Source organism: Gastrolobium bilobum, unplaced genomic scaffold (assembly GCF_033153095.1).
Source record: "Gastrolobium bilobum isolate Gb01-03AN ecotype WA unplaced genomic scaffold, APGP_CSIRO_Gbil_v1 utg3900, whole genome shotgun sequence".
NCBI lineage: Eukaryota > Viridiplantae > Streptophyta > Magnoliopsida > Fabales > Fabaceae > Gastrolobium > Gastrolobium bilobum.
In genome coordinates, this window is record NW_026897100.1 from 107,442 (window position 1) to 120,890 (window position 13,449).

At 37.2% G+C, this 13,449-nt stretch overlaps 1 protein-coding gene across 2 annotated transcripts; it reads left to right on the plus strand.

The window, feature by feature from the left end:
• Positions 1-1,172: 1,172 nt before the first annotated feature.
• On the plus strand, positions 1,173-13,029 carry LOC133304157 (spermine synthase-like). 2 transcript variants are annotated; one of them, XM_061504133.1, is made up of 10 exons: positions 1,173-1,353; positions 1,449-1,484; positions 2,040-2,116; positions 2,193-2,315; positions 10,736-10,840; positions 10,917-10,989; positions 11,114-11,185; positions 11,654-11,849; positions 12,251-12,380; positions 12,736-13,029. In XM_061504133.1, the coding sequence occupies exons 1-10, from the start codon at positions 1,173-1,175 to the stop codon at positions 12,820-12,822; spliced, it is 1,080 nt and encodes a 359-aa protein (XP_061360117.1). In that variant the 3' UTR covers positions 12,823-13,029. The 2 variants fall into 2 exon arrangements, with proteins under 2 accessions (XP_061360117.1, XP_061360118.1); XM_061504134.1 differs by having other exon boundaries at positions 1,455-1,484.
• Positions 13,030-13,449: the final 420 nt, after the last annotated feature.

Genomic DNA, 13,449 nt, shown 5'->3' on the forward strand with positions numbered 1-13,449 from the left:
GCACCTCATTCTCTATTACTATCATCAATCACGTGTGCATGTATGACAACACTCTTTCACTGTCCTCGTTTTTTACCCTTCCATTTCCCTTCAGTTTTCTTGGTTTTCTTTTCTTTTCTTTTCTTTTTTTGGGTTTAAATCCAAGCGTTTTACAGTTAGTGGTTAGGAAGTTGAAGGTCATGTATAAAGAGAGACTTTTAGTTATCCAAAAAAAAGAGAGAGACTTTTCGTTGATAGTAGTCTTTTTTCATTTCTTTTTTTAACTTTATTATTATTATTTTGATTAATCGAAGTTTTTCTCATTTATATGTATGACACCACTGCTTTTTTTTTGGGAGCTATTTTGGTTAAGTTTGAATGGCATTGTTGTCGTTGGGAGAAAGGACTAGTATCTTGGTCAGCACGACCTCGTCGTAGTTTATGCTGAACTTTCCACAGGTTGATTCTGACAATTACCGTCATAATTTTGATTTCTTACCAACAAAAGGAAAATCTTGGAAAAGGAAGAATCAAATCTCTCTCTCTATTTTTGAGTTTTTTTTCTCCCTTTTTTTCATAATCTGGGACCACACAATATTTCTTCATTTTCGCCTTATTTTGCTTGTTAATTTAATCCATCCATTTTTTAATTCCAAATTTGCGATATTAATGCATCAATTATTGTCTTTTGAAACAGATATCAAGCCGGATAATGATCTAATTTCATTCTGCATATATTATGTATATTTTTTGTATTTTTATGTTTGTAATTATTTGACTTGTTTACTTAATCACTTAATCCGTTATTTTATAAAGCAATATACTTGCCCAGTTTACTTTCTAATTAAGTCAAAACCTTATTTATACAATCAAATAAATAAAATAAAAAGAAAGTCAATCTTTTTCAGCTTTAAATATTGAAATACGGGATTTGCTTATAAATGGAGATTCTTTTTTTTTTTTTGGATACATATAAATGGAGATTCTGTTGCTTGTAATTTAAATGTGAAAGATTGTTTTTTTTTTTTAGTACAAATGTGAAAGATTTTTAACGTATATGTGATTTGTAACTGCTAGGATATATATCTTCTGAATTTAGGTTTTGGTCTAGGTGTTCTGAATATCTGATTATCATTGCTAAATTGTTTTTGATAGTTAGTTATATTCATCACTATACAGAGGAAAGATAATTCATGAAGGGTGGTAAAGGAAGAGATTTGGAATGCCAGAAGACTAAGGTTGGGAAGGAAAGTAATGGGAATAGTGTAGAGAAGGAAATTCCTTCTTGTTGTTTGAAAGCCAATGCTTCAGCTCCTGAGGATGAGGCAAAGTGCCATTCCACTGTTGTATCTGGATGGTTCTCAGAATGTCATGGTCATAATCTGCTATTTAATTTCTGAATTCTTGGTAACCCCTCCACAAAATTCTGTTACTCATTGCTCTGTTTCTCTTTGTATTCTCTATTACAGGGAAAGGTCTTTTTTTCAACAATCCAATGTGGCCAGGTGGGGTTTACTCGTCCATCTGTATAATACTTGATCTTGTTTATTTGCTATTCCTAGGGTACTTGAGGAGAGAAGTTTTTTTTTTTTTTTTTTTCTGATGTTTGATAACCAAATTTACAAATCTTTTCTAAAGTGACCATTGAGCCTTTGTAGAGAAGGTTGAATGGGAATATGAAATCCAAGTATGAGATTGAATAGTTGGAAATTACTTTTGGCTAAGGAGGCTGACCTTAATGTTTGATGTTTTTATTAAACCTTTTAGAGAAACACCCCTTTCTCTAACAAGTAATATCATGAAAATAATAATAATTTTCTTTTGCTTAAGTTGTTTCTTTGCTACTAAAAAGTCTTGGTTGTGTACAAGGATTGTCTTCGTCCCTATTCTCTTAGTCGGGATTTGAGGAGTGATTTTTTCATTTTTCTTCCTTCTTGACTCAACATCAAATCATGCTCATCCACCATCCCCGTTTTACAATCATTTATAAACACTGTTAATTGCTGAGTCTGCATTTTTTGTGTATTGTTACTGCTGATGGATTTGACCTCTATCATTAGGAGAAGCGCATTCGATCAAAGTAGAAAAAATCTTGTACAAAGAAAAATCTGAGTTCCAAGAGGTCTTGGTTTTTGAGGTTTGGCATCTTCCTCTTAAATGGTTCTAGAGATTCCTCCTATAATTGATTAATTCGAATCTTTTTGTTTTTGCAGTCATCAGCATATGGGAAAGTGCTTGTACTTGATGGGATTGTTCAGTTGACCGATAAGGATGAATGTGCTTATCAGGAAATGATAGCTCATCTCCCGCTTTGTTCAATTCTGTCCCCCAAAACAGTAATGTCATTTGATCTGATGATTATTGTTAGAATATTATATATGATATGATTAGATTTGATTAGATATGATTGGATTCTGTCTTATCCGTAAATAGTCTGACTGTATTCTGACTGTATTAGGATTAGGTTTGGATTAGGTTTGGGCCTTACACTTAAGCCCATTAGGGTCTCTATATATTGTAACTCCCTGACACAGATCAATACACAACGTATTCTTTTACATTTAACTTGGTATCAGAGCTCTTTCGTTCTAGGAACCCTCGCTTCCGCTCAGAAACCTTGTTTTTTGCTTTAAAAACCTAAGCCCACTGCTTAGGAGTCCTCTTTCTTGCCGTGCGTCCTTCCGGCAAGCCTTCTAGGGCTGTAAACAGCCTCTGAGTGATTTTTCCAAACGCGTCAGCACCTCCGACGGCCACCGGAACCACCGCCCGCCGTCAGAATCACTGTTCAGGCAACCGGAGACTTTTTCCGGCGACTTTTCCGACCAAACTTCACGCGATCAGGACCCTCTCTTCCCGGCGACCAGGTCTGTGGTGGTCCGGTCAGCAACGCATCTCCCACGCGCCGTCACGCGCCACCTGTCTTCACTGCGCGTGGGCTTCACGCGCCACCTTCTGCCGGCGCGTGAGCACTATTCCGGCGGCTTTTTCCGGCCGGTCTTGGACAGAGAAGCTCGCCTTCTCCTCCCCTTTCTGGATCTGTGATTGTTTCTCTGTGGGTCTGACCTTAGACGCGTGGTTCTTCTTGATTGGATATCGTTTGCCTTCGTTTACGGCTTTTATATTTTATCTTTAAATGGCAGCAGCATCTCCTGATCTCTCGGAGGTTAACTCTCCTTCTATTGTTGCAAATATAGCTCAGTCAGACAAAGCATCATTTGGTTCAGGTTCGGACTGTGCTGCACTCCAAACCCCTATCAGGAAGGCTTCTCCTCAGTCTCAGCCTTATACTGGTAATCCCGTTGCTTGTGTTTCTCATTCTACATCACTTGGCACTTGGATATTTGACTCCGGTGCTACCGATCATCTATGTGGTAATAAGGGACTCTTTACATCTCTTACTTATTCTGATCATTTACCGTCTTTTACCCTTGCGGATGGAACCAAAGCCCCAGTTCGTGGGATTGGACAAGCTCGTCCGACCTCTACCTTGGCCCTGACATCTGTCTATTACATTCCTGGCATCCCTTATAACTTAATTTCTATTAGTAAGTTGATCCACTCCCTCACTTGCACCATTACTTTCTCTAACCATTATGTTTCTGTGCAGGATCCGGGTACGGGGAAAATGATTGGAGTGGGTCGTGAGTCACGGGGGCTTTATTATCTGGATGTGCCTCGTCCTTCAGTAGCATACTCTCTCACAGAATCTCCACAACTTATCCACAGTCGCCTTGGTCATCCAAGTCTTTCAAAGTTGCAGAAAATGGTTCCTCTTTTGTCCGGTCTTTAGTCTTTAGATTGTGTGTCATGTCAACAAGGGAAGCATATACGCTCCTCTTTTGCCAGTCAAGTCAATAAACGAGCTGATGCCCCTTTCTCTCTTGTTCATTCAGATATCTGGGGTCCAAGTCGTACCTTGCCTGTCTTAGGTTTTCGGTATTTCGTTACCTTTATTGATGATTTTTCCCGTTGCACTTGGACCTATTTAATGAAAAATCGTTCTGAGTTATTTTCCATTTATAAAAAGTTTTCTACTGAGATCCATACTCAATTTGGTGTTTCTATTCGTATTCTACGTAGTGATAATGCTAAGGAATATGTTTCTATTGATTTTTCTAATTTCTTGGCCACACAAGGTACTTTACATCAAACTACTTGTCCTCACACTCCACAACAAAATGGGGTGGCTGAACGTAAAAACAGACATCTCATTGAAACTGCCCGTACCCTTCTTATTCATATGCAGGTTCCTCTTCACTTCTGGGCAGATGCTGTACTCATCTCTTGTTTTCTCATCAATCGCATGCCTTCATCTGTGCTCCACAATGACATTCCTCATAATCTATTGCTTCCAGATGTTCCTCTTTATCCTCTAACTCCACATGTCTTTGGTTGTACTTGTTTTGTTCATGATCTCACTCCTGGTAAGGATAAGTTAACATCCAAAGCCTTTCAGTGTATCTTTCTTGGTTATTCTCGTCTTCAAAAGGGTTATCGTTGTTATTCTCCCGACCTTAAGCGTTACTTAGTTTCCGCTGATGTCACTTTTCTTGATCAACAACCCTTTAATTCTATCCCATCTCAGATGTCACAGGTTGATCATGTACTTCCTGTCCCTTTTCTTGACTTGTCTTTGCCAGCTGCAGGTGCTTCTATTCCAGATGAGCAACCTATTGCTTCTATACCTGAGGACCGTCCACTTCTCACCTATCAGCGTCGCAAAACTGTGCCTCCTGTCGACTCGACTCTTGCTGACTCATCGCCCACTGCTGTTGCTTCTTCCCCTCCGGATCCTTCATCAGAGACTCTTCCCATTGCTCAAAGAAAAGGTACACGTACTACTCGTAACCCTTATCCTCTTTATACTTTTTTGAGTTATGACCGTCTTTCTTCACCTCATTTCACCTTTATTTCTAGTCTTTCTTCTATTTCTATTCCTAAGACCACAGGTGAAGCACTTTCCCATCCAGGGTGGCGCCAAGCAATGCTTGATGAGATGACTGCACTTCATTCCAATGGCACTTGGGACCTTGTTTCTGCTCCTCCAGAGAAGTCTATAGTTGGTTGTCGCTGGGTTTTTACTGTGAAAGTTGGACCTGATGGCCATATTGATCGTCTCAAGGCACGTTTAGTTGCCAAGGGTTTTACTCAAATCTTTGGCCCTGATTATAGCGATACATTTTCTCCGGTCGCTAAGATGGCGTCAGTCCGCCTCTTTCTTGCCCTTGCTGCTGTTCGTCACTGACCACTCCTTCAACTTGACATCAAAAATGCCTTTCTTCATGGTGATTTACAAGAAGAAGTTTACATGGAGCAACCACCTGGTTTTGTTGCTCAGGGGGAGTCTAGAAAGGTGTGTCGTCTTCGGAAATCCTTATATGGTCTCAAGCAGTCTCCTCGAGCATGGTTCAGTCGCTTCAGTTCTGCTGTTCAGGCGTTTGGCTTAATCCGCAGTAAAGTTGACCATTCTGTGTTTTATAGGATTACATCTCCTGATAAGTGTATCTATTTGTTAGTCTATGTTGACGACATCATTCTCACCGGAAGTGATCAAGACGGAATTCGTCAGTTAAAACAGCATTTGTTTAGTACATTTCAAACAAAGGACCTTGGGAAGCTGCGTTACTTCTTGGGAATTGAGGTGGCGCAATCAAGACAGGGCATTTCTATCTGTCAAAGGAAATATGCCTTGGATATCCTAGAAGAAACTGGTATGTTGGGGAGTAAACCAGTTGATACACCTATGGATCCTAATGTCAAGTTATTACCCGGACAAGGGGAGCCGTTATCTGATCCTGGACGTTATCGGAGGCTAATTGGGAAGCTCAATTATCTTACTGTGACTAGGCCAGATATTTCTTTCGCTGTCAGTATGGCCAGTCAGTTCCTTGATTTCCCTTGTGGTTCACATTGGGATGCTGCTGTGAGGATCCTCCGATACATCAAAGGAGCACCAGGAAAAGGTTTGTTGTATTCGGATCAGGGAAATACATAAATTTGTGGTTACTCAGATGCCGATTGGGCAGGATCACCCTCGGACAGACGCTCTACTTCTGGTTATTGTGTCTTCTTCGGAGGAAACTTAATCTCATGGAAAAGCAAGAAACAACCTATTTCCCGATCTAGTGCAGAAGCTGAGTATCGTGCAATGGCAAATACTACCTGTGAGTTGATCTGGTTAAAGCAGTTGATTCATGAGCTTCATCTTTGTGAACAGAAACAACCCATGACACTCATCTGTGATAATCAAGCTGCGCTACATATATCCTCTAATCCTGTTTTTCATGAGAGGACCAAACATATAGAGATTGATTGTCACTTCATTCGGGAAAAGATTCAGTCAGGAGAAATCAAGACAGCTTTTGTCAACTCGTCTAATCAACTAGCAGATGTTTTCACTAAAGCTCTTAGAGGTCCTCGGGTTGAATACATTTGTAACAAGCTTGGTGCTCATAATATATACGCACCAGCTTGAGGGGGAGTGTTAGAATATTAGATATGATATGATTAGATTTGATTAGATATGATTGGATTCTGTCTTATCCGTAAATAGTCTGACTGTATTAGGATTATGTTTGGATTAGGTTTGGGCCTTACACTTAAGCCCATTAGGGTCTCTATATATTGTAACTCCCTGACACAGATCAATACACAACGTATTCTTTTACATTTAACTATTATTTTATTGGATTTCAACTTATCTTATTTGTTTCTGAATATAAAATTGCAAGTTTTTGTACTATTGATTGCACAAGTTGCAGCATGGCAAAGAATATTGGCTTGCATGGTTGTTCCATTTCTCTTGACAAGCAATATTGAAAGATTTTGTTTCTGCTAATTGTTGCATTGGCACAGTTATTGACCTTATGCAGGTCTTGGCAAGAACCCCTGCTCCCTCTAATCACCAAAAGAAAAGATAATCAGAACTTCTAGACATAACTAAATTTCCTTTCTATAACTATACCTTTTGATTTCCTTCTACATTTTTTCTATATTCCTATAACTTCACCTTGTGATTTCCTTATGAATTTGTCTATATTTTGATGGGACCAACTCTTAAATGAATAGTAGAACTTCTTTCTCTTTGTTGTTGTGCAGCATATGATAATAATTTAATTTAACAAGCTGTGGAAATAATTTAATTTAGGATCATATGCCAAAAATGCCAATGATGCCATGTTGGAACAATCTTTAGTATTTTGGCGGCAATGTTAATTGAATGTTTTAGTCTGAGGAATTGCAATATTGCAGTTAATTATATTGTTTCCTACCTAAGCTATTGTCTTTGGAGTGATAAGTCTGTGACTAGTGTTTTCTAACTTTGTGCTGTGAGGTGTATGTTAACAAGTTATATAACTCTTTTATTTAAGGATATGTAGATTAATTATGTTTTGAACTTCATGTATAGCTGAAGTTGATATGTCAACTTTGATGTAATAATCCATGTAGGTTCTGAAGTCATAATGGTAATGTGATGCACCAAGGTGACTGACCTGGATTGGGCATTTCTATAATTTATTCATAGTTTAGGGTTTTATCATAATTGTTAATTGGGTTCGTCGCTTCTCCTTTCGCTGCTGATGAGAAAAGTTGCAGCAAATTATTAACACTAGAATACGAGGTCGTATCCTGACCTAAAAAAAAAAAAAAAACACATCAGGATTCGGACGTGTATCCTGATAAAAATAAGTGTTGCTGCATTTTTTTCCATCTGCAGCGACAGAAGAACTATATTTCGCTTGTTAATTATTTCCCTTTTTGATATTTTTAGATTATGTTTGAGTGTGCGTTGATTGTGCGTTATCTCCTTTGATTGCGCATGATTATAGTTATTTACTTTTTTGTTATTTTATTTTGCTTATTTAAGGCTTGGAGAACCATATTATTATAAGGTTGTTTTTGGTTAAATAAAATTAAGAAAAAAGAAATACTATTTTCTCGCAATCCTTGTATTCGTTCTTCTTTCTCTTTAGCCAATTGGTTACTGCTTCGGCATTATTTGGTAATCAGAGCTCTGGTTGTCACATAAATGGCTGAGCAGAACAATGGCGGTCGAGCTCGAGCTCGTGGAAAACGGGGTCAAGGCGACAGCGGCGGTAGAGGGCGTGGTAACACCCTTAACGGCGACGACGGATGACCACACATCTACGTGCGAGACGTCATAATTGTAGCTGCAATGGCCGCTGCAATGGTAGAACAAAATAGACGAATTCAGGAGCTCGAACAACTGTTTGCCCTAACATTGTTGGACGAGTCAGATGAAGGAAGAAAGTCTGAAAGATCATTTTATGTAGAGGAAAGGAGCGAAAACCCATTATGGAACCAGGAGCGACACGTACGAAGTCAACCTGGCGATAAATCCTTTTTTGCTAATATTGGGCTGAAGATTGAGATCCCGGAATTCGAGTGTACCACTCATCCAAATGAGTTTATCGACGGGTTACACACCGTTGAAAAGGTCTTTAGCATCTCCAGTTTATGACGAGTTCCTGATCTGTGATAAGTATAATTGGGAGCAAGACGACGAGAATCTAGAGGTGGAAGAAATCTCTTGTAGTGATTTCGGTGGAAAGTCAGTTATTAGAAATTCTAATATCTCTGACAAAGAGGAAGTTCTACCCAAAGATATCATGCGAAATGATCCTTCATTTAAGAAGTCTTTAGTTTGCAAGCAGTATTACGAATTTGGGGACAACAGGCATAACAACCTCATGCTCCATGGAGATAAAGATTTAGCTTTTAGTAGAAGTTTAATTGGAGATCGTCAGGTGGAATGGGACTTGCTGTTACATCAGACAGAATTTTCCTATGATGGATCACAGATGCGATCATTGAACCAAACTGCAGGCAATAGTCCTTTTGCAATAGTTTATGGGTTTTGTCCACTTACTTCCTTAGAACTCGCAATACTTCTAGTTCCCAAGCAGTTTAATACGAATGCAGATGAACATATCAAGCATATCAAAGAATTGCATTCACAAGTCCTAATCTTAATTAGGGAATTTGGTGATATTGTACCAGAAGAGTTGCCACCTCGATTACCACCTGAAGAAATTGATATCAATGAAGACGAAGCAGATTCGAGGGCGAATTTTTTCCTAGCGGGGGAGGATGATGCACACTTTTTTAGTCAGTCAGCTCAGGTGCATCAGTCAGATCGGGACCTTCTGGTCTTCTGTCAAGTATCTAATGTCAAAGACCCCTTTCGACAGTGTGTAACCCGTCGATAAACTCATCTAGATGAGTGGTTCCCTCGAATTCTGAGATCTCAATCTTCAGCCCAATATTAGAAAAAAAGAATTTATCGCCAGGTTGACTTCGTCCTTGTCTCTCTTGGTTCCATAATGGGTTTTCGCTCATTTCCTCTACATGAGATGATCTTTCAGACTCCCTTCTTTTATCTGACTCGTCCAACTGTGTTAGGGCAAGCAATTATTCGAACTCTTGAATTAGTCTATCTTGTTCTACCATTGCAGCGGCCATTGCAACTACAATTATGGCGTCTTGAGCGTAGATGTGTGGTCGTTCGTCGTCGCCGTTAAGGGTGTTACCACGCCCTCTACCGCCGCCATCGCCTTGACCCCGTTGTCCACGAACTCAAACTTGACCTCGACCACCATTGTTCTGTTCAGCCATTTATGTGACAACCAGAGTTCTGATTACCAAATAATGCCGAAGCAGTAACCAATTGGCTAAACAAAAAAAAGAACGAACACAAGGATTGTGAGAAAACACTATTCTTTTTTCTTGGTTTTATTTAACCAAAAACAACTTCATAATAATAGAGTTTTCCAAGCCTTAAATAGACAAAATAAAATAACAAAAAAGTAAATAATTATAATCATACGCAATCAAAGGAGATAAATAATGCACACTCAAACATAATCTAAAAATAACAAAAGGGGAAATAATTAACAATTATTGAAAAACCCTAAACTATAGAAAAACTCAATCCTAGTCAGTTAACTCGGGTGCATCATAATGAACGTAGGAATCCAGAAGTAGGTTTTACTTCATTGGTGAGCTTTATGTCACATTATTATTTTTTCTGGAAAGATATATGGATTAGTAATTGTTAAGTTAGTTTTCAATTCTGTTCAGTTTGTTTTGAGTCTGTAACTGAATTAGTTAGCCTAGTTTAGTTTCCTTTCTAATATACTATAAATAGACTTTTGTATAGTCTTTATAATTTAATATTCATTCTATCAATTTCTCTCACATTGAGAGATCTCACAGATATTTTCTCTCTCTCTTGAATCTTCCCTGTGCTTGAGATCCTGTGTCAAATACCTTTAGCCAGGAGCCTAGGATTATTCTTTTCCATTTCTTCAAGAAACAAGGGGGAGAGAGGAGGGAGAAAAAAAATAATCTGAGGGGAAAATATTATCTCTTAATACTAGTAACTTCAGTGTAAATTCTCAAAATACAGTTTCTTATCACTTAGGGGAAATGATATTGCACAAGTTAGATATGTACTTTTTTTATTTAGCAGTTTAAATGTTGCTTCTTCTTATTTTCTTTTATTATATTTCTGTCAGTGCAATCAAATTGATATAGACATCTTCGTATCAGTTCTGATTTGCATTGCTCCTTAAATGTGTAAGGAGGAAAAGTTTTTTGCACATATTGAAACTTGGACGTTGATTGAATTTATTCCTCAATCCTCACTTGTATGATTCTGTTCTCTTTTATCCCCTCCCCCCTCCCTCTTTCTATTTTATCCATCTGCTAAATGATTTTTATGTTGTTGATCCAGGTTTTAGTTGTTGGTGGTGGAGATGGTGGTGTTCTAAGGGAAGTATGCCGCCACAGTTCCGTGAATCATGTTGATATTTGTGAGATAGATGAGATGGTTATTGATGTAAGTTAAGGTAAATTTTAATGATGGATATAACTGATTTGATTGAACAAAAAACTAATTGACATTTATTCATTAGGTTTCTAGGAAGTTTTTTCCAGAGTTGGCTGTTGGATTTGAAGATCCTCGAGTACATCTGCATGTTGGTGATGGTATCCATTTCTGTTATATGCTAGTATCAATGTTTGAGTTTCCATTTCAATGACATTTTCGCGATTGGAAACTGCAAAGTTATTTTAACATCTAATGTTGTTTCTTCACACCAAATTTTTGCAGCTATTGACTTTCTTCAATGTGCTCCTGAAGGGAAGTATGATGCCATAATTGTTGATTCCTCAGATCCTGTGGGTATGTTATTACATTTTATAATAATTTATCATATTCGTTAAGGCATGCTTGTCATTGAAAAAAATTATGCTGAACACTGGACATGTAATTAAATTGTAAGAAATGGAAGTTTATTTTAAAAAAGGTAAGAAATGGAAAATAAATGGCTGGATATGTGATGTAGGCTAGTGCTTTGAGGTGAAGTGTGCTTTTTCTTGTTTTAACATTGCTTAACTAGATGAGGTTTTTCTGAACTTTTGTAAATTGTTGCATGATATAATGATTGACTATCTACATTGCGACCAATTCTGCTTTGGATTTCATCAAAAGTATAGTTTCCTATAGTAAAAGCTAAAATATTTCTCTAATTCATCAACTAAGATAAGATAATTAAACTAATATATTAAATTTAGAGGATTAAAATGCTTGAGAATCTTCATTTGTTGGTCATTATTTCCAAACACTCACAGGATCTCTTTGTTACTTTAGGTCCTGCTCAGGAACTTGTGGAGAAGCCATTTTTTAAGACAATAGCTAAGGCGTTAAGGCCTGGTGGAGTACTGTGTAATATGGCAGAAAGTATGTGGCTTCATACGCACCTTATTCAGGATATGATCTCCATTTGTCAAGAAACATTCAGTGGTTCAGTACGTTATGCATGGGCAAGTGTTCCAACATATCCAAGGTACTTTTCCAATTTGCTGGCAAGACGGTATTCTCTTCTACTTTTAAGTTCATTTCATGTTACTCTTAAAATTTTATTATAAAAATTTCAGAGGGACCATGTTTTATTTAGAAGAACAGCAGATAAGTTATCTGCATTTACTTCCAAAACGACGTCATTTTGGAATTGAAAGATTAGAAAATTATAATTATAAAGATTATAATAATCTTGAAATAAATTTAAATTACAAAAACACCATAATTTTCATCCCAAAATGACGTTGTATTGGGCTTATTGCAGATAAGTTATATGCAGTAACGCAGAAAAAGCGAATCCTTAAAAGAAACATGTTTTACATTTTGATTTTTCTTTAATAATGAGTGATTACATCTCCTTTGTCCTCTTCCTTCCTTGTCATGCAGCGGTGTGATAGGTTTTATTCTATGCTCAACAGAGGGGCCACCTGTCGATTTTGTAAACCCCATCAACCCTATTGAAAAAGTGGAAGGTGCTGCTAAGCATAGAAGAGAACTTAGGTTCTATAACTCACAGGTAAAATATATGGTCCAAAGATATGTGTTGCTTCTACTCACATATTTGCTTTGCTGATCTGAATGATCTTTTCTCTTCTGCAAAATCAATGACTAAATTTTTGGCCTTTAGTGAATAGCAAGAGCGTGTGGCTTTTTGTTTTGTGTTTTTCTCATGAATGGTATTATTCGCTGGTTTGTCAATACTGTTCTGTTTTTAATGTTATTGCTATGGACCAAATCCTCCCCTAATATGAGTGTTGCTGCTATTCATGCTAGTAAGGTCTTATTATTGTTTCACATGAATCAAATCACATTAGAATTTCTTTCATTGATAATTCCTACACACAAGTAATATCTTATGTTTCTTTCTGCAGATGCACAAAGCAGCATTTGCGTTGCCAGCATTTCTGAAGTGGGAAGTGAGCTGCACCGCACGTTTGCATGATGTAGGCCCTCATTAGTCAATTTTGACTTTATAGTAAGGGTTTTATAATTCTCAAGTTACATGAGAATTAAAATCTCATGTCGTAGAGACAAAAAAATATGTGAGAATCATATATTAGAAAAAATTACGTGTAGGACTTACGTCAGCACAGAAATTGAAGGGCGTATAGAAAAATTTCAATTCTCATGTTGAACAAGAATTATAAAACCCCTACAGTAATTAGGGGAAGTAGACCAACAACATGGGGAAAAATTATGAACTAGGTGTCATTGTTTTTCTTTGCCAATTTTCTATATGTATTGATTTGCTATGTTGAACTCTCTGTGATTTTTGTTGCCACGTCTTTTATTCTAGAAATATTAATATATCCTTAGCCCTTTTACCTCATACTTCACCCTTTTGTCCCAAATTAGTTTAGCTATGAATTTATATATAGATACAGCACATATTTGTTAAAATGTGGAAAATAAATTGGTAAGTGCTTACCCAAAAAAAAAAAAAAAAATTGGTAAGTTACGGGTATTTTAAGAATTTGTAATATTATAATTACATTCTTTAAACATAATTTTTTTTGTAATTATATTATAAATGTACAAATATTTGAAATGATCTTTTTATTTTTTATCAAAATCATTTTACTTCA